Source organism: Podarcis vaucheri (genome assembly GCF_965113315.1).
Source record: "Podarcis vaucheri genome assembly, chromosome: 3".
NCBI classification, from domain to species: Eukaryota; Metazoa; Chordata; class Lepidosauria; order Squamata; family Lacertidae; genus Podarcis; species Podarcis vaucheri.
Window position 1 is genome coordinate 120,514,676 of NC_138761.1, and position 21,450 is coordinate 120,536,125.

A 21,450-nucleotide genomic window follows, 5' to 3' on the forward strand; every position below is an offset into this window, starting at 1 on the left:
TTGTGGTCTCTTCCAACTCTATGATTCTATGATTCTATGATTCTAAGGCTGAGCAACTTCCAATTCCAAATAACAAGCCCAGGAAGGGAGTCCGCTGTGCAAGTGAAGTGGTCAGTATAACAATATAATGGCCGCTGTATCCCGAGCCTCCCAGTTCCAGGAACATCCACGCCACATCAGCAGAAAAAGGGAACTAAAAGCATTCTTTTCACAATGCTGGGATATTGTATTCCCAGCTATGACTAACCCCAGCGAGCACAGCCAATGGTTAGGAATTATGGGAGTTGAGAGTGCCAAAAATATCCAGTGAGCTGCAGGCTCCCCGTCCCTCAGTTTGATTAAATGAAAATTGCTGCTAGGATTAAATGGGCGAATCTTAACATAGCTGGTCAGATCTTGGTGACCGAAGCAACGTCTAATGGTCTCATTCAGAAGAAGACCATGCACTGTTCACATACCACAGAGTTTGTATTGAGATCAGCCACCTGAGAAGATGGGAAGGGGGTGGTAGAGTTTTAAACACTGGAAACTATTTTTCACATAGAGACACAAACAAGCTGACAAAATTAATTGCTTTAATCATTATAAGCAACACACACAAAATAGCTAGGCCAGCTCTGTGTTCAATATTCAGTTCTGCAATGTCCTATACAGACACAAATGAGATTTAGAAGGCAATACCATAGCAGAGCATCATGATCCTGGGAAGGAAATGGAATAGGAACTCGTGTTTTAAAACTTGCCACTGTTCACTTCTGGTTAGCATTCACCAAAGTGCAGCTCCACAGCAAAGTCTTCCCTGAAAGTCTTCCACATCCTTGGCTTGTGTAGGTTATCAATTTCATTTCTAGAAAGGTAAAGGCTGGGGAAAGGGGGGAGGGAAGCATTAATGAAGAGCATGTAAATCCATGCGCAGGGAATGGCACATGGTCAAGCATTTTCCTTCTGCGTTTGATCAACCTACGGTGGAGGAGGTCCCCACACCACTCAGAACCCTGGAGAACCTCACGTGGGACCTATGGCACAAAGAAGGGGCTCCCCCTTGCAGAAGTTACCACTCCCAATTCATGGGAGGTGACAGTGGCATAGCGTGGGGGGTGCAGGGGGGCCGGGCGCAACATCTGGGGGGGTGCGCTCGCACTCACAGCTCTCTGCCCCCTGCTAAAATCCATGGGTTAGGGGGCGCAAATTACTTGCCTTGCCCCGGGTGCTGACAACCCACGCTACGCCACTGGGAGGTGATAGCACAGCGCTCATCCTTGCCACCAACCCACCAAACCCTGGTATGTTGATCCAACACAGAAACTGAACACCTGAATAAGTCACATTGGAAATACAAAACGAAGTAGCTACTTGCAGAACACGGGAGCATGTACCTCATCTGTAAATGCTGTCTTCATCTCCCATTTTTAACCACACAATCCATTTTTAGCACAAAAACATGGCTGCCTCCCATTTGCTGGGGACTCATCCTCAAGCTTGTGCTCAGTCATTCTCCTAGCGTTGATGAGCTACAGTAGTAGTTGCAGCTATGAGGCAGCCATTTCTGTTCTGTCCTCCATTTCTCACCATTGTTTCCATTCCATTCCGTTATGCTATAGTTCACCTTTATAGCTCACCTCTCTCTCTCCACTGTGGCCAAAACCAATGTAATGAATTATGTGATCAATATCAATGAAAGAGACACATCAGAAACCATGCAGAAAATAACATTTGTGGACTAAGAACAATAGCAAATAGCACTTATATTCGCTTGCATGGTTTCTGTTCCTGACCTCGGATGAATGTGCACGTTGTGGCCATTTCTACTGTTTGTGATGTCCCTTGTTGCACCCCCAAAAAGAGAATGTACAGCTCATTCTGCTTTACGAGTTAATAGTGGATTTTAATTTGTTGTCAAGCTAGTGAAATTCTGCTAGCATTCTGACTCAGTAGACTCCCTCTGTCCCTTCATATATTACATAACATAAAGGTAAAGGGACCCCTGACCATTAGGTCCAGTCACGGACGACTCTGGGGTTGCGGTGTTCATCTCGCTTTATTGGCCGAGGGAGCCGGTGTACAGCTTCTGGGTCATGTGGCAAGCATGACTAAGCCACTTCTGGCGAACCAGAGCAGTGCACGGAAACGCCCTTTACCTTCCCACCGCAGCGGTACCTAATTATCTACTTGCACTTTGACGTGCTTTCGAACTGCTAGGTTGGCAGGAGCAGGGACCGAGCAGCGGGAGCTCACCCCGTCGCGGGGATTCGAACTGTCAACCTTCTGATCAGCAAGTCCTAGGCTCTGTGGTTTAACCCACAGCGCCACCTGCATCCCTATTACATAAAATGCTGGCCTGCAATTGGAAATGGGGTAGATAATGATTCCTTTCCAATACAGGGCGAGTCTGATTACATGCACCTGGAGACAGATGAGCAAGTGTTCGTATTCCTGCTACTTAAAAGTAGCAACATGCCTGCTTGATCTTTAATTTCTCCTACATCGTGTTTATCAGCAGCAATGGTACAGCAGTGAGCAATGAGGCCTCCATCCCTGAAAGGAAATTGATTTCTCAGTTCTTCACTCAACCAACTTCCTTTATTGGAGACTTGCCCAACAGTGCATTTCCATGTAAGAAAAACCTGCAGAGACTTGAACTCATGCCCCCTTTCCCAACAAGGCAGACAGAGTATTTTTTAGCTTGTATCTTTCTGAAGGCAAGTCCCCCATAGCAAATGACAGCCTCTACTTTCTTCTGTGAGGTCATGTGAGGGGAAAAGGTTGGTTGTTTGCCTTTTAAAAATATAACGCAGTCCCATGTAAGAAAGCAAAGACTTTCTGTTGCTGGTGGAGACTTGTATTGAGCCTATTTCTTCACATAGAAAAAAGTTTATCACACTCTGGTTCCCAAGCCAGCCAAAGTTTGAGGGCATCTTAGCTTTTGGCCACAGGCCTCTGATGTCGGTCATTACAGCTTACCTGTTGTCCTCTACAAAGGCTGTGTGGAACCAAAAGAAGAAAGCGCAGTCATCGTAGCCTTTTGGTATAGCCTGTATTTTAAAAGGCAAAAAGACGGAATGTTTAATACCTACTAAGCTTTGTATAGTGCTTTCCCATGTTCAAAATGTGTCACGTGAATTACCCCCCTGTCACAATCACAACACGTCCCAGAAGGCAGTTCTCTCTAAGCGCAGAGTACAGCCTAAAGCATGTCACCTAAGTCTTCATTGTGAGTTCATGCTACATACAATATTCGAACAAGGGAGACAGACTTCATTCTGAGCCACTACACCGGCTGTTTAATTTGAGATTTAATGTGATTTATTATATTTGGTGCTTGTCATTGCATCTGCCAAATAACTCATTCTCTGATACCTATTGACTGGGCCTTTTCTGTGTCAAGCTAGTTTCCAATACATGGAAGTGAGAGCTGGACCACAGAGAAGGCTGATCGCCGAAGAATGGATGCTTTTGAATTATGGTGCTGGAGGAGACTCTTGAGAGTCCCATGGACTGCAAGAAGATCAAACCTATCCATTCTGAAGGAAATCAGCCCTGAGTGCTCACTGGAAGGACAGATCCTGAAGCTGAGGCTCCAATACTTTGGCCACCTCATGAGAAGAGAAGACTCCCTGGAAAAGACCCTGATGTTGGGAAAGATGGAGGGCACAAGAAGAAGGGGACGACAGAGGACGAGATGGTTGGACAGTGTTCTCGAAGCTACAAACATGAATCTGACCAAACTGCGGGAGGCAGTGGAAGACAGGAGTGCCTGGCGTGCTCTGGTCCATGGGGTCACGAAGAGTCGGACACGACTAAACGACTAAACAACAAGTTTCCAATACAGTGGTACCTCGGGTTACATACGCTTCAGGTTAAGAACAGTTTCAGGTTAAGAACGGACCTCCGGAACGAATTAAGTACTTAACCCAAGGTACCACTGTATTAGTTGTTTTGTTTCCACAATAAACTGGGAATAAATCAAATCTTCCCTTCAATAACACCTCCTTTATTTTCTGAAATATCACAAGTCACATTCCATTTCTCAAGGTGTTCCTGCATCTTTAGTTTCATCATAGTTTTCAGGATTTAGATTCCACGGGGTCAAAAGGCAGGTTATAAAAACCAACAATTCCCTATCCACTTTTATAATTCTGAATTTTAAAGCAGGATTTAAATATCTGAAATAAATAAAGGCCAGAAGGTGTGTTTAACGAAGCGAACCTTGTGTTTGGGATGGGTCAGCAATGGCTACAGAGGACACAACTGCTGTGTGACTGAAATGCAAAAGATCCACAGTTCATTTACTTACAGATGAAGAAGATTCGAATCTGACTTTCACATCTTTGCTAACTACGGGACAGCATTCAAAAGCAATTACTACCCAGTCGTTTTCGCCATCGAAGAACAACTGAAAGTAGATGGGACATCTCATTCACGATGAAATATTCTTGTTACAAAATGCATGAACTTTTATCTACTGAATCAACTATAGCCTCCTACTGGGGCAGCTTGGCAAGTAAGGTCCCAGCAGCCCCCTCCCCAATGACCCAACTTAATTTGCCCTCTGAAAACTAATTTGGTCTGGTAACTTTCCTTTGGCCCCATTAAAACATAAAATTCTTGGCTACTCCTCAAATTGCCTAGCAACACTCCCTCCTGTTAATCTATTACTACTTAGGAGAACACAGATGGAAAGTAAGGGTCACAGGCACTGCCGTTGAGGGAAGATTTTAAGCACCTTATACTGCCAAATTCTGTTTAGCTAGAAGATGGACACCTTTTCTTCCATCCATGCTTTTCTTTTAAAATGTAAGGTATTTTTTTTGGGGGGGGGGATTCCTGCCTACCGCATTTCATCCCGTGTGTGTTATTCCTGTATGTCCCAATTAACAAATATGCTGTATTTATGTAATATATATTAACTGGGGGGCGGTGGAACCAATATGTGGTCATTGCTCCCCGTTTTGTTTAAAAGGCTGCCAGTCATAACTCCAGTTCAGAAGACGTGCTTAGCTTCCAGAAAATGTGTTAAATGACGCAGGAATGACAGAGTAGCTGGGCTGCTTGCCAATAATCTCATCCCAAGAGCACCTGTGACATCCATGCAATTTATTCAGAATGTGGCAGCTAGACTGGTGACTGGGAGTGGCCACCGAGACCATATAACACCGGTCCTGAAAGACCTACACTGGCTCTCAGTACGTTTCCAAGCACAATTAAAAGTGTTGGTGCTGACCTTTAAAGTCCTAAACGGCCTCAGCCCAGTATACCTGAAGGAGCTTCTCCACCCCCATTGTTCACCCTGGACACTGAGGTCCAGCTCTGAGGGCTTTCTGGCGGTTCACTCCCTGCGAGAAGCCAAGTTACAGGGCCTTCTTGGTAGTGGCGCCCGCCCTGTGGAAAGCCCTCCCATCAGATGTCAAGGAAATAAACAACTACCTGACGTTTAGAAGACATCTGAAGGCAGCCATGTTTAGGGAAGTTTTTAATGTTTGAGGTTTTATTCTGTTTTTAACGTTCTGTTGAAGGCCACCCAAAGTGGCTGGGGAAACCCAGCCTGATGGGCGGGGTAGAAATTATAAATTATGATTATGATTCCACACCATTATAAGAACAGCAGGAATGCAAGGGCCATTTGTGAGAAACACTGCGTTTTCCAAAATTCTAGAATGCTTCACTTTTAGAATGCTCAAAACATTAGCTCTGCTTGCATCAAAAGCATACCCCCAAAGCACGTCTAGCAAATTCACATTAATTATAGGGATTAAGTGATCCATCGCACAGAAAGAACCTTAAATATACCACCAGTTGCAAAAACTCTGGACAGGTAACAATTTCTTACACCAGCCACTCATGACAGGCTTTTAAAACTAACCTGGGAGTTCCTTACCTGGCAGTTTTCTTGGGTTGCACAAACACAATGAAATACCACTTGCTTTTCCATTATTATCTTCACCCTCAAATCACTCCCATTGCCTTTCCCAACTCCTAAAAAAAAGTTTTTTTTAAAGGTTAAATAGTGATAGCAGGACAATTATTGGGCTGACTTTCAAGGGCTGATGCTGAATTGTCTACTGCAAACTCTTTAAAAAGTAAACTTGCATCACAACAGAGGAAAGGAGGACATTAAATGCCACTAGAAATCCTACAGCATTTTAGCAGCGCTTACCATGGATAGCGTAGAGCTTTATGCTTTTTATTTCAAGTGGCCTCGCTTTTGGGAGCTGCAGGTTGTACTTCCATTTCAAGGTTGCGTAATACTCAACGTACCTATTCTGCAAAGATAATTTGAGCGCCCCTTGAGAAATAAGTGACAAACAAGCTACAGCATTTTGAAAGCTAAAAGCAAATCTCCCAACACAACCCTGAAGAAAGAGCAACCTTTTGGCTGCAAGAGAAAGTGACATTCAAAGCCCATCACTGCAAGCCTTGCCTTACCCAAACGCTCTCAAATCCTGGACTCATCATATGTTATAACACAGGTGTTAAGTTGTGGGTGAACATAACGGACGACTCAGCGATTCTTCAAACAGCTCTTGTTTATTCACAGGCCAGAACAGAACTGAACTGAACTGAAGGGTTCAGCCAGCCTGCTTATATAGAGCTCCAGAACAATGTAATTGTAACAACTTTCTGTAACTATCCAATCACTGAACGCCACTTTCGACCCCTTATTTGCATATGTGGACCTGAACTATCTACAGTATCCCCCTGCTGGCCCAGGGTGAGAACTTCAGTACATAACAACAGGGATCCCCAAACAAAGGCCCATGGGCTGGATAAGGCCCAAGGGACTCGTTTATCTGGCTCACAGCGACCCCCGCCACCCACTCTTACCGGCGCTGCACGACTGCCCACTTCTGGGTCGGAGGAGCACCGGAAATAGCTTGTGCGCATGTGCGTTATTTGCGCATGCGCAAGCGTTATTTCCGGTGCACATCTGGGTCAGAGGCCCGTGCACATGCACACAAGCTATTTCCAGTGCTCCTCCAACCCGAAAGTGCGCCAGAAATAGCATGTGCGCACGCCATGCGATTGCCGCTGGAGACACCGGCCCAAAGCGCAGTAAGTTTGTTGACCCCTGTTATAACACCAAAGTGTTATAGGTTGTTCGCTGGACTGAAGGCACTCTAGGCGCCATCCAGAAATGCAGGGGTATGCGAAGGGTGGTGCAGGAAAAATGGTCAGTTATAGAGCTAAATCGTGACATTCTGCAAATTGTGTTAATCCCTTGCTACGATACTGGTTCCAGTGTCTTTAACCGAGACGTCATTCCAGTAGCACCTTAAAGACCAACTAAGTTAGTTCTTGGCATGAGCTTTCGTGTGCATGCACACTTCTTCAGATTGCACACGAAAGCTCATACCAAGAACTAACTTAGTTGGTCTTTAAGGTGCTACTGGAAGGAATTTTTTTATTTTGACTATGGCAGACCAACACGGCTACCTATCTGTAACGAGACGTCATTGTAGACTCTTACCTGTGATGGAGTTTCAACACCCTGAAACTTGGAGCTTGTGCTTTCATCGGTTCTTCTTTTACCAAAGTACTGTAAACTTTCCTAAAAAAAAGGAAGATGATAACAGGTGTCACCATATCTTGTAGTGTTTTGTTTTAAACCAAGGAACTATAAAGTGTTATTTTAGAGACACAAGTTTGGAGGCCAAGTTTTCCCTCTGTTCAAGTTAGAGTGGGGCGGATTTTGCCAACTTCTTCTTTCATCTGCTCCCTTACTCCTTATCCCTACACCATTCCCACGGTTCCTCCAAAAGCAGGTTTTCAAGGGAGACAAGAGGCTGCAGAGTTAAAAGGAGCTGGGAAAGTCCACGTCTGGTGAACGTGAAGTTTGCTCCTGCGTACAGATTGGCTATGTACACATTAGTGGCTTATAACACAACATTCATCTCCAGAACCATTGGTTTTCTCTGATGGTATTGTTCTGTTTACAGGAAGATCTTCGATACGTTAGAGTCATGGGGGAGATTCTTTTGTGTCAATTGCTTGTTCCTAATGAAGCTCCTCTCCCACCATCTTCTATGCTGTTCAACGACCAGTATTACCGGGCTGGTTTCCCCTGCCTTGTCTCTTCCTGCAGAAATCCTCTTCGTTTCAGTTGTACACACCTGGGATTCGCTGTGCATTGAGCAAGCCTACAGCTCCCAAACTGGAGCAAAGCTGGCTTGGGGAAAATCACATTCAAAATGTGATACTTCAAAAGAAACTATGGAATGCCTGTAGTGTGTACATGGATTTTTCAAAAATAGGAGTGGAACCAGAGTAAGCGGTAATGTATGCACAGCCATAGTATTCGAGCCATAGATCCCACAACACTCGGAGGGGGGTGGGGAGAGGGCAAATTCACCACCTCCTTTTCCTCCTCTCCCAAAAGACACTGCTGGAATTTTTCCAGCAACAACCCTGGGGTTAAGTAACATGTTTACCAGTCAAATTTCATCATTTTCCCCATCTGAGAGCTGCATTCCTTTCTGAGCAATCTTCCAGGAAGTCACATGACAGTGGTAGGCAAGGCAGAGGCAAAAGTAGGTGGAGTGAAATACAGTGGTGCCCCGCAAGACGAATGCCTCGCAAGACGGAAAACTCGCTAGACGAATGAGTTTTCCGTTTTGGAGGTGCTTCGCAAAACGAATTTCCTATGGGCTTGCTTCGCAAGACGACAATGTCTTGCAAGTTCCTGCTGGGTTTTTTTCCTCCCCCCCCTTTTTCTAAGCCGCTAAGCCGCTTATCAGCTGATCCGATCAGCAGATAAGCCGCTAAAAGCCGCTAATAGCGCTAATCCACTAATCCGTCAATGGGCTTGCTTCGCAAGATGAAAAAACCGCTAGACGAAGAGAATCACAGAACGGATTCTTTTCGTCTTGCGAGGCACCACTGTATACTCAGAGTCGCAAAGTGATTTCATGCTCTTTATTCAGCTCATAGTGGTGAGGAGGAATGAATGAAAGTCCCCTCACAGTATCTGCTTTATATACATTATTTACACTATGGGCTGCACATGATTGGCTAATTCCGGAATTCTACTGTCAGCCAATCAGGTTGTGGATTCACTTCTATCTGGAGCAGGATTGGGTGGTTCCTGCCAACCAATCATACTGCTGCATTGTTCTAGGACCAATCAGACTGCTGCAGTTTGGATCCTATTCAACTCAGTACATAACATGGAGGAATCGATGCAAATTTTACCTTTGTACAGCAGGCTAATTTCTACGTACACTACTCTCAAAAATCCAGGCAAGCAAGAAAGGCCTGAAGGCTGTATTCAGAACCTGGGCCTAGGGCACCCCAGCTCTGGACTCGATCAAACATTTCCCTTGGAAGTGACAGAAAAAATTCCACATGGTGGTAGCAGTGTTTGCATACCGCTCACTATGTGGTTCAGCCAAATTGCACTGAGGAATGAGCCTTCGCTCTGTGCATTGGGCATTTCTGGCAATAGGGGGATGGTGCTATAAACAAGGCGCACGCCTCCTGCAACTGAGTTGAACCATGTATATAAACTTCAGGTTGTCATGCCACTTAAATGAATTGCCGCCCAGGTGGAAGACATTCTTCAGCATTCTCTGCACACAGAAAAAAGCCACTCTTTGGTCTTTGAGAGAATTAAAGCACACAAGTTCAAAGGGAAGATTTAACGTGTGCCATCGCTTTACGTACCTTTGCACTTTCAAACAGGCTGTTCTCAATAAGCCAGATGCAAATCATGGTGCCAGTTCTTCCTGCATTTTAAAAAAGGGGCGGGGAAACAAGACTTCAGAGGAAAGCCATCAGGGTTGGATTCAAGTTGTACTCAAGAAGGGAACCACTAGCGCATTCAGATTATGCTACGTAAGAGATGGCTCAGTCAGTAGAGCGTGAGACTCTTGAACTCACGACCCCAAGATTGAACCCCACATTGGGCAAAAGATTCCTGCGTTGCAGAGGGCTGGACTAGATTATCCCTGCGGTCCCTTCCAACTCTATAATTCTATCATGTGAATTACAAAGAACGGTTGATTGAGCTGGGGGTGTTTAGCCTGGCAAAGAGGAGACTGAGAGGAGATATGATAGCCTTCTTCAAATATCTAAAGGGCTGTCGCGTGGAAGATGGAACAAGCTTGTTTTCTTCTACTCTAGAGGGTAGGGCCTGTACCAATGGATTTAAGTTACAGTGGTACCGCAGGTTAAGTACTTCATTCGTTCCAGAGGTCCGTACTTAACCTGAAACTGTTCTTAACCTGAAGCACCACTTTAGCTAATGGGGCCTCCTGCTGCTGCTGTGCCGCCGGAGCACAATTTCTGTTCTCATCCTGAAGCAAAGTTCTTAACCTGAAGCACTATTTCTGGGTTAGCGGAGTCTGTAACCTGAAGCATATGTAACCCGAGGTACCACTGTACATGGTTAACTTAATTAAGTCGCAGTTTTTATTCCAGAGTTCCAACTTTTGAAGTTTTCCAACCCACCTTCCTTTAAAATAGCAGCTTTTAAGTAGCAAAATATAACCAGCTCTGAGTTCCTCAATCCAAAATTTTGAAGAGGGACCAAGAGCTGTGATGGACCAGGTAATTATTTGGACTGTAGCTCAGTGGAAGAACACTGAGCTGGGCTGGGAACGTGCCTGAAACCCTGGAGATTCACTTCACAGTCATATACTGAACTAGTTGAACCAACAAGTCTGACCTGGCAATAAGGCAGTTGCTCACCTCATTCTGCCTCAACTACCTATTTCAGAAAAATAACGGTGATCATTTAATACTGGAACACCAGAAGCTTTTGTAAACTAGAAACAGAAAACAAAACACCTTAAAAAAAAAAGTTCAACCTCCTTCAGCTCCATGTCAATGTTTCCACTAAAAAGGACTTACTTACCCTTGCCTCCTTTGCAATGTATTGCTATGACATTGTTTTCATCTTGTAACATCCATTCCATCACGCTACGCGTGAATTGGACCATCTCCCTTAAGGGCAGAAAGAGGAATCTCACTTAATTTTTCTTTTCTGAGATGTTCTGGGGGGGACCAGGGACCGAACACAAAATCATTTTATCAGAGCAGTAATAAGCCCTTAGCAGCTTGGGATCAGTTTACCTGAAAGGTTGGCTTGTGTATGTGCCCGACCCCTTTTGGTCTGTAGAACTTGTAATATTACAAGTGCCAAACAACATTCACAAGCAGACTGATCTTTTGTGGTGGCAGCTCCAGTGCTTTGGAACTTCCTAGTAAAAGTAAAGGGACCCCGACCGTTAGGTCCAGTCGCGGACGACTCTGGAGATGCAGCACTCATCTCGCTTTATTGGCCGAGGGAGCCGGCGTACAGCTTCCGGGTCATGTGGCCAGCATGACTAAGCTGCTTCTGGCGAACCAGAGCAGCACACGGAAATGCCGTTTACCTTCCCGCCGGAGAGGTACCTATTTATCTACTTGCACTTTGGCATGCTTTCGAACTGCTAGGTTGGCAGGATCAGGGACCAAGCAACGGGAGCTCACCCCGTTGTGGGGATTCGAACCGCCGACCTTCTGATCGGCAAGCCCTAGGCTCTGTGGTTTAACCCACAGCGCCACCCGCGTCCCTTTGGAACTTCCTAGGCCCTCACTAAAACACTTTTAAGAAGTTGACTGAAAAACATTATTCCAGCAAGCCAACTCAGACAATAATTTAGTTATGCATACTTGTCTTGAATTTGTTTTCTCTGCATTATTGATAATTTTATAATAATTTTTGGACATTGCTTAGAGATTTTTGAAAGTGATCCATACATAAATGAAAAACATCAACCAAGTTAAATCTCATCTGGCTTGGAAATGTCTTGTTTCAATGCCATTTACAAAAAAAACATTGGCACCGTGCTTTTTAATTTTCTCTGAATTGGTTTCTCATGGACTAGAGCCATTTGCGTTCTTCAGCTGCCCTGATGGGTCTTTTTATTTAATTTTTCTCTCCTTATATGCACACAGAAGCACCTTGAAATTATACTTACTCTAGAGTGGGAACATTATGGTCATCAATAAATATTCTCTCCACCCTGTAATGGAATATCTTCGGGTCATAGCCCTGTTCACCTGCAGGGGAGGGTATGTAAAATATTTTTATTTATTTTACAAAATGTATTCACTCTTTGATCGTAAATAGAACCACTAAACAATTTACCAAAAAAAAAGCCAATAAAAAACCAATCTAAAACCAGGTATTTAAAAAAATTCAAAATACAATTAAAATCAGCTAAGCTAAAAACGGATTAAAAACTCATGTCAGCTTCTGCATGTGTGGATATTGAGCATTTAAATCAACCCCAAACATCAGCTTTTTGTTCAACTGAATGCTTTGAGTGGGGTTAGAAAAACAAAACCACACCTGTCAAAAATATGTTGTTTCCCTCCCCTCAAGTGATGGGGGAGAAAGCACAGCCCCATTTCACAGACACAAAGTGGTTATTTCGAATTTACAGCTTCCATAGCATTATGGTGTTCACAGCTCCACTGTACCAAATTGGAAATGTTGTGTGTTCTGTCTCACAATGCTAAGCATAGTGGTTCATGGGGATGTTTCTTGTTAAATTTTCTTTATGTTTTTCATTAAATATCTACATAAGCAAACAGAAGCAAAACTTCTGGGGATCACTGTTACAGGTGAAGTCACCCAGGGAGGGAGGGACGAGTCTGTGAAATGTGGTTATAATAATAATAATATAATAAGAATTTATTATTTATACCCCGCCCATTTGGCTGAGTTTCCCCAGCCACTCTGGGCAGCTCCCAATGAAGTGTTAAAAACAATACAACCTTAAATATTAAAAACTTCCCTGAACAGAGCTGCCTTCAGATGTCTTCTAAAAGTCAGATAGTTGTTTATTTCCTTGACATCTGAAGGGAGGGTGTTCGACAGGGCGGGCGCCACTACCGAGAAGGCCCTCTGCCTGATTCCCTGTAACCTCACTTCTCGCAATGAGGGAACCGCCAGAAGGCCCTCGGAGATGGACCTCAGTGTCCGGGCAGAACGATGGAGGTGGAGACGCTCCTTCAGGTCTACTGGACCGAGGCCATTTAGGGCTTTCAAGGTCAGCACCAACACTTTGAATTGTGCTCGGAAACATACCGGGAGCCAATGCAGGTCTTTCAAGACTGGTGTTATATGGTCTCGGCGGCCGCTCCCAGTCACCAGTCTAGCTGCCGCATTCTGGATTAGTTGCAGTTTCTGGGTCACCTTCAAAGGTAGCCCCACGTAGAGCACGTTGCGGTAGTGGTTAAAAGTAGCAACAGTGAACTGCAAGGGCCTCTTCTTTTTCCTGGACTTTACTATTATTAGGGAGAGGCCCAGAGTCAGTACTTGCACCCTATAGTGGCTCCTTGCACCCTAGTGCCTCAGCAAGGCGCACTTGCTGCCTCAAAGCTAGGCAGTCAAGTCTACAAGCCACCATTTCCCACAAGGCCCCAGAGTTTTCTGAGGCATTGTGTGAAATTGTAATGCTTGTTCTCACACACCTTTGCAGTGCTGCTGCTACTTGTCAGGTTAACCCGAGGAAGCCCACCAGGAAGCACATTGCTCAGAGCTGGCCCTGGCCCTGACTGGGGAAAACAGGAATTAAGCAGTGTTTACTGCTTCTTCTTTTATTCCTGGAAAGGTATTTAGAAGCCACCCATCTTCAAAAGAAGCTCAGGCTGATGTACAAAATGCATAACACAAACAATAAAAACATGGCGCTAAAAAGAGATAGTAACAGCTCGTTAAAACGGTTGCTACTGAAGCACTGAAAAGTCAAAACAAAATTTAAAAATTCCTCTTTTTTATTTTGTTTCGACTACGGCAGAACAACACGGCTACCTACCTGTAACTAGAACTATGAAAAGTCAAGTACTTTTAAAGCCACACGCTTTATTTCAGAAAAGAGTTTGTTAGACTTGGTGGCCAAATCAGGCTCACAGGAAGCCCTTTAGTTGCCACTATGATGGACGGCATGAAGAAGTCATTTGAACAAATGAAACATTTAGTATAACCCAACTTTAAGCGATATGGAGATGGGGTGACTTAAGAGGTCAAAATGTGAAAAAGAGGACACAGATTGAAATTTAAGGCCGTTATGGTACCGTATTTTTCGTGCTATAGTGCCCATAGGACGTGCCTCGTTTTTTTTTGGGGGGGGAATGAATTAAAAAAAATTATTTCCCCCCCCCACCGCGGCTGCCGCCCCAAGCCTTGCACAAACCTGCCCGAAGCACGGGGCACCCTCCGGAAGGCTTCCCGTGCTTCGGGCGACAGGCTGCCGCCCCAAGCCTCGCACGCTAAGCGAGACCTCCTGCCGGGCGCGCAAGGCTTGTGGACACTTGCCAGGGCTGCAGGCTGCTGCCCGCAAGCCTTGTGAGCCCCCGGGAACTCCCGCTGGGCTTGCAAGGCTTGCGGATAGGTTCCTGAAGCCTGGAGAGTGAGAGGGGTCGGTGCGCACCGATGCCTCTTGCTCTCCAGGCTTCAGCAAAAGCCTGCATTCGCCCCATAGGACGCACACACATTTCCCCTTCATTTTTGGAGGGGAAAAAGTGCGTCCTATGGGGCGAAAAATACAGTATATGCTCAGAAGTAAGATGCCTCTTTTGCGGGTTTTATTCTATGCATAACTAAATTAAAAACGGTTTAAATAGGAGATGCTTACTGCAAAGGTTGTAGACTTTGTAGTGGCCTTCATGTTTCGTATCCAAAAACCTTGCAACTTCCTATAAAAGCAGGAGGAGATATTCAAAGGATGCCAGAAGCATTAGGACCCAATGATGAGGCAATGCATTTGTGAAACCCATTCCAGAATTCATGGAAGCCAATTCAAGCAAAATTGAGATCTCCCCATGTGCAAAGAGGTCTTCAGTGCCAACATATTGCTGTAGATGTGGTTGGATTCCAGCAATGTGTTAGGTTTAGCCTCAGCGGGGAGATTAAATACACATTAAGAACCAATGAAAGCAGAGGAAGTCAATGTGGTGCATTCCTAATCTTGTTGGACAACCATAAACCACTGCCAACATGGTCAATATTCAGAGATGTAGCCCAAACATCCTATGGACAGCACCATGTTGAGGAAGACTGGCTTAGGTAGACATCTAGGCAAAATTTAAGTCTACTGTCACCTCTACACCATACATTTAAAGCATGTTCAAAGCACTGAACACTTTCCCCAAAGAATGCTGGGAACTGCAATAGTTTACCCCTCAAAGAGCCACAATTCCCAGCACCCTTCACTACAGTTCCCAGGACTACTTGCGGGAAGCCATGTGTGTGTTAAAATGGATGGTGTGGATGTGACCAGACTTTTGAGTTGCCCTTAAAAAGGTAGTGCGGAGAAGAAAATGTTTAACGCCTGCAGCTTATTGGCTGATAATTCTAAGGCATAGCACACCCATTTTTGAAGGCCCAAAACAAATCCTAACTCTGACCCTCTGATCGTAGAGAAAAAAATCAAATACAATGCCAGCAGCCTGTCATCAGATCTGGCAAGGAAAGGAAGGAAAACAAATCACCACCAATTAAGTAAATATTTTAGTTGTTTATCTAGCTTCTAAGTCAATTACAGCAATCAAGATGTAAGTAAATTATCATGTTATCAAACCCTCAACCCAGGAACTTGAAGAAAGGGCGTATTTTCTCTAAAATTACAAGTGTGGAATAAAAAGAAAAAAAACGTATCGATTAAAAAACAACATGCCATATTTATACAGTGAGAACTAATTGCACCGACTTTCAGAATTTATGCTACCTTTATAGGATTCCTGTACCAAGACTGCTTCCCAGAAGATGGAAAGGACATTGCTATAACACGAGCTGAGAGATAGAAACACACACACATAAAGGCTGTAATAAGTCTAATGAGACAGCAACACATTTGCTGGTTCATAACTTGCAGTATTTCAGTTCAAAAGTATTTGTTTTCACAGAGATCAGACTTCTGACAGCTCAGGCGTTCATCCTCTTGAACCACTAGACTTTTATAAGTAAGACAATCTAAGAAGCTTCTTCTGTGCTATCTCAATTTCCCCCTTTAAATCCAACTTTAAAATAGCGTAATCCCATGGACCATTTGTGCACACAGTCGTGTAAGAATTTTATCCAACTCTTATAACATGAAGGGCTAAAAACACTCCTAAAGTAAAGGTAAAGGGACCCCTGACCATTAGGTCCAGTAGTGACCGACTCTGGGGTTGCGGCGCTCACCTCGCTTTATTGGCCGAGGGAGCCGGCGTACAGCTTCCGGGTCATGTGGCCAGCATGGCTAAGCCGCTTCTGGCGAACCAGAGCAGCGCACGGAAACACTGTTTACCTTCCTGCCGGGGCGGTACCTATTTATCTACTTGCACTTTGACGTGCTTTCGAACTGCTAGGTTGGCAGGAGCAGGGACCGAGCAACGGGACCTCACCCCATTGCGGGGATTCGAACCGCCGACCTTCTGATCAGCAAGTCCTAGGCTCTGTGGTTTAACCCACAGCGCCACCCACGTCCCTTCAAAAACAGTCCTAGTGGGGCTGAATTGTGTGGTGGTGAAGGACAGAATGGGGGAATTAAGCCCACCTGTTTGAATTCCTACCTAGCTGCCTTAAGCCTCTTAGACAACAGAGAGGCACACAGATGGAATTATATACATTTAAAGAGGTTTAAGATTCTTCACTGATGGAGACAGACAGGTTCTGGTATGCCTTTTCAGTCTTGGCTCCTTGTACATGGAACTCCCTCCCTCTTTGCCCATGGCCCAGCAGAGCGGAATCGGAACCCACAGCCTGCACACACAAGACCTAGACATTAGGGTAAGCAGACTACCATGTGACAGCAGTGAATGCTTTGTTTCCCTCCTGTTGGACCAGCACTCTAGCCTCTGCCAGGACCACTGGTCCACAGTACCATTTCACATTTAAGCAAAGTCTCTACTGTAGGTGTTAGCGCCGCAAGTCTGTCTTGTCATTTAGATCAGCAATCAAGAGCTACCATATTTTTCGCTCCATAAGACGCACCTGACCATAAGACGCACCTAGTTTTTAGAGGGGGAATGCCAGAAAAAAAATGTTCTTTAAAGGGAGCGCTGAGCAGAGCCTCCCGCCTGCATTTGCTCCATAAGATGCACACATAATTCCCCTTACTTTTTAGGAGGGAAAAAGTGCATCTTATGGAGCAAAAAATACAGTAATTCCAAGATGCAAAAGAGGAGAGGTGTGAGCGCAACTCGTATGACCACAAGGTCAAAGCCTGTTCCATTGGCAGAGTGGCAAAAGCAGCGTTTACGTGCCTCTAAGTGCCTTGGCTGTATGCGGTTAGACTTTAACTGCCCAGGACCATCTGCCTAGGCATTTATTCACTTCCTTCAGAGAAGCGATAACCAAGCAAAGATCACGCATTGCCATGTCTCCCCAGTTAGTAGCTGCCCCAGAAGCAAGGCCAGGAGAGGACAAGAGCAAAGGAGGCAGTGTCAGACACGCACACACACTTAGTTTTCTTCCACAATTCTTGGCTGCCCGGATCTCTCCAAGCTCCCATGAGAAAAGTTCATAATGATCAACTTCTTCCCTTTCACCAAGTTACTATACACACCAGTGACATACGTGAGGTCCAGATCAAAGCCATCTTTTGTGTAACGCCTTTTGTTTTCTGATACCTGCCAGCAACACACATAGAAGAAAATTAAAGAGGGAAGTTGGGAAACAAATACGCTAGTTTAGTCTGACAGATGTTACTATTTCCAAGGCTGCCCATAACGGCTTAAAAAAAAAAATTAGAACAGCAGCAAAAGTCTTAAATATAAGACAAGAAATCTGAAGTTCTGCACTCCGAATCATGCAAGTATGACTGATCTTGAATGTTCTACATTTTTAAAGCATTTCTATAAAGGTAAAGGTAAAGGTACCCCTGCCCGAACGGGCCAGTCTTGACAGACTCTGGGGTTTGTGCGCCCATCTCACATCTATTGGCCGGGGGCCAGCGCTGTCCGGAGACACTTCCGGGTCACGTGGCCAGCGTGACAAAGCTGCATCTGGCGAGCCAGAGCCGCACACGGAACGCCGTTTACCTTCCCGCTGGTAAGCGGTACCTATTTATCTACTTGCCCCCGGGGGTGCTTTCGAACTGCTAGGTGGGCAGGCGCTGGGACCGAGCAGCGGGAGCGCACCCCGCCGCGGGGATTCGAACCGCCGACCTTTCGATCGGCAAGCCCTAGGCGCTGAGGCTTTAGCCCACAGCGCCACCCGCGTCCCAAGCATTTCTATACTGCCTATTAATTAGAGTCCTTCAAGTCAACTTAAAATAGAAATACAACAATTAGATATTTTAATGTTGATATTGATTTGTTTATGTAAAACATATTGGGGATGTCTACTAAAGTGCAATACAAACTCTTGGACAGTGGTACCTCTGGTTGCGAACGGGATCCGTTCCGGAGCCCTGTTCGCAACATGAGCAGAACGCAACCCGCGTCTGCGCGTGCGAGTGTCGTGATTCGTCACTTCTGCGCATGCGCGTGACATCAGTTTGAGCGTCTGCTCATGCGCAAGCAGCGAAACCCGGAAGTAACCCTTTCCAGTACTTCCGGGTCGCTGCAAAGCACAACCTGAAAATGTTCAACCTGAAGCAAATGCAACACAAGGTATGGCTGTAATATAAAAAAGTCAAACAGAAACAGGAGCAGAAAGGCAAGCAGCCAAGATAACTACATGTGCCTCCCCCCAGGGCGAAAGACCTTGTGTCTCGCTCCCATAGTTGACAAGGCCCCGTGTTGCTTACTATCCTCCTTGTGAGCTTTTCCAGTCGTTCCTTCTCCGATGCCAGTCGAAATATTCGTATCAGAATTATAACCCTCAGGATACGAAAAATAATAACCGCTCTGGTGAAAAGGGAGAGAAAAAAGTGGTCAGCATAACAATATGAAAAGCTCGCAAGAGGAGACATGTTTATGTCTGTCTACAATGCACAGCATAGCTCCAGCTTCAAGAGTCTTTCTAGATGGAGGTGTTCATAGCCATGCCAGGTCAGTGTGCAGTCCTTGCAAACTGCAGAGAGTTATCAGTATGCTAAGCCTCTGTGACCAGATCTTATCATAAATAAAGAGCACCTGATGTTGTTTAAAAAGGTAAAGGGACCCCTGACCATTAGGTCCAGTCGTGACCGACTCTGGGGTTGCGGTGCTCATCTCACTTTATTGGCCGAGGGAGCCGGTGTACAGCTTCCAGGTTATGTGGCCAGCATGACTAAGCCGCTTCTGGCGAACCAGAGCAGCGCACGGAAACGCCGTTTACCTTCCCACTGGAGTAGTACCTATTTATCTACTTGCACTTTGACGTGCTTTCGAACTGCTAGGTTGGCAGGAGCAGGGACCGAGCAATGGGAGCTCACCCCGTTGTGGGGATTCGAACCGCCGACCTTCTGATCATCAAGTCCTAGGCTCTGTGGTTTAACCCACAGCGCCACCCACGTCCCTACCTGATGTTTAGGTGCAGATAAATAATCAACACCATATACTGAAAGCACTTTAAGGGTGCTGAGTGCTGTTAGGAGACCAGTCATTCAAAGAGCTAGAATATTGACAAGATATCAGTGGCTAGATAACCAATTAAAAAGCACAGTACAGTGGTGCCCCGCAAGACGAATGCCTCACAAGACAGAAAACTCGCTAGACGAAAGAGTTTTCCGTTTTGGAGGTGCTTCGCAAGACGAGTTTCCCTATGGGCTTGCTTCGCAAGACGAAAATGTCTTGCGAGTTCCTGCAGGTTTTCCCCCCCCTTTCTAAGCTGCTAAGTTGCTTATCAGCTGATCCAATAATAATAATAATAATAATTTATTATTTATACCCCGCCCATCTGGCTGAGTTTCCCCAGCCACTCTGGGTGGCTCCCAATCAGTGTTAAAAACAGTACAGCGTTACATATTAAAAACTTCCCTGAAAGGGCTGCCTTAAGATGTCTTCTGAATGTCAAGTAATTATTTATCTCTTTCACATCTGAGGGGAGGGCGTTCCACAGGGCGGGCGCCACTACCGAGAAGGCCCTCTACCTGGTTCCCTGTAACCTCCCTTCTCGCAGGGAGGGAACCGCCAGAAGGCCCTCGGCGCTGGACCTCAGTGTCCGGGCAGAACGATGGGGGTGGAGACGCTCCTTCAGGTATACAGGACCGAGGCCGTTTAGGGCTTTAAAGGTCAGCACCAACACTTTGAATTGTGCTCGGAAACGTACTGGGAGCCAATGCAGATCTCTCAGGACCGGTGTTATGTGGTCCCGGCAGCCACTCCCAGTCACCAGTCTAGCTGCCGCATTCTGGATTAATTGCAGTTTCCGGGTCACCTTCAAAGGTAGCCCCACGTAGAGCGCATTGCAGTAGTCCGATAAGCTGATAAGCCGCTAAAAGCCGCTAATAGTGCTAATCCTCTAATCCGTCAATGGCCTTGCTTCGCAAGACAAAAAAACCGCTAGACGAAGAGAATCACAGAACGGATTCTTTTCGTCTTGCGAGGCACCACTGTACACTAAATCTAACCAAATGAGGACAACATGATGGACAAGGGAAAGAGAAAAGCAACTGAAGTACAGGAACTGTTTTGTGGTTATTTTTTAAAGCTTTTATGGTTTTAAACCTCATGATATACCATTAAACAAAAAAGAACCACTCTTACACTGTAAAGTGCCCTGTGATCCCTGGAGGAAAGGAGGTATTATAAATTTAATGAAACAAATAAATTGCATGATGAGGTTTTGAACACAAATAAGAGACAGAAATGAAGCTGGAGAGGCTCAAAGGTTTGATGTGATCACAAGGTGCCTGTTAGGGGGCAAAATTTTAAAATTTATTTTTATTTGTTAAATTGATATAGCACCCTTCACCAAAAGATCTGATTACATTAGCAACCCCACTCAACATCCAGCACTTTTAAAAGCCAAATTATCCACATGCTTGTTTGCATTTCGCTTTCACCACCACAGAAGAAAAACGGACATCTTTGAAAGGAAGGAGGGAGGAGGGAGAGAGAGAAGGAAGAAGATTCTGCCCTCTCCTTGCCTTGGAATGAGGCTTATTCCGCTGAAGTCAGAGACGGCGTACACAAAATCGATCAGCAGCGTGACCCCGACAATGACAGCATCCAGAATATTTAGCTTGGATTCAAAGTACTTTTCGAAGCTGAAATGAAAAAGGGATCTGCAAAAGACAACTAGCAACAATGATTTAGCAGCAACTGCTCACTTTGACAAGTACAGTGGTACCTCAGGTTACATACGCTTCAGGTTACAGACTCCGCTAACCCAGAAATAGTGCTTCTTTGCTTCAGGATGATAACAGAAATCGTGATCCGGCGGCGCGGCAGAAGCAGGAGGCCCTATTAGCTAAAGTGGTGCTTCAGGTTAAGAACAGTTTCAGGTTAAGTATGGACCTCCAGAACAAATTAAGTACTTAACCTGAGGTACCACTGTACCTTGTAGACCACCTAGGATTATTCAACATTTAGCATATGTAGGGGCCTAAGAAG

General features: G+C 45.2%; 1 protein-coding gene across 2 annotated transcripts in view; it reads right to left on the reverse strand.

The window, feature by feature from the left end:
• Positions 1-561: 561 nt before the first annotated feature.
• The window catches only part of LOC309528764 (phosphatidylinositol 3,4,5-trisphosphate 3-phosphatase TPTE2-like), a 30,890-nt gene continuing 10,001 nt past the window's right edge, over positions 562-21,450 (reverse strand). For both annotated transcript variants that reach the window (XM_082216397.1, XM_082216398.1), the window contains exons 6-19: positions 20,985-21,104; positions 18,720-18,819; positions 17,535-17,598; positions 15,714-15,778; positions 14,622-14,682; positions 11,958-12,039; positions 10,846-10,938; positions 9,658-9,715; positions 7,466-7,546; positions 6,155-6,260; positions 5,876-5,973; positions 4,295-4,393; positions 2,962-3,032; positions 562-862 (exon numbers count right to left, since the gene is read on the reverse strand). In XM_082216397.1, coding sequence (XP_082072523.1) covers positions 760-862; positions 2,962-3,032; positions 4,295-4,393; positions 5,876-5,973; positions 6,155-6,260; positions 7,466-7,546; positions 9,658-9,715; positions 10,846-10,938; positions 11,958-12,039; positions 14,622-14,682; positions 15,714-15,778; positions 17,535-17,598; positions 18,720-18,819; positions 20,985-21,104 — 1,201 coding nt within the window. In that variant the 3' untranslated portion in view covers positions 562-759. The remainder of the gene's footprint in view (positions 863-2,961; positions 3,033-4,294; positions 4,394-5,875; positions 5,974-6,154; positions 6,261-7,465; positions 7,547-9,657; positions 9,716-10,845; positions 10,939-11,957; positions 12,040-14,621; positions 14,683-15,713; positions 15,779-17,534; positions 17,599-18,719; positions 18,820-20,984; positions 21,105-21,450) is intronic.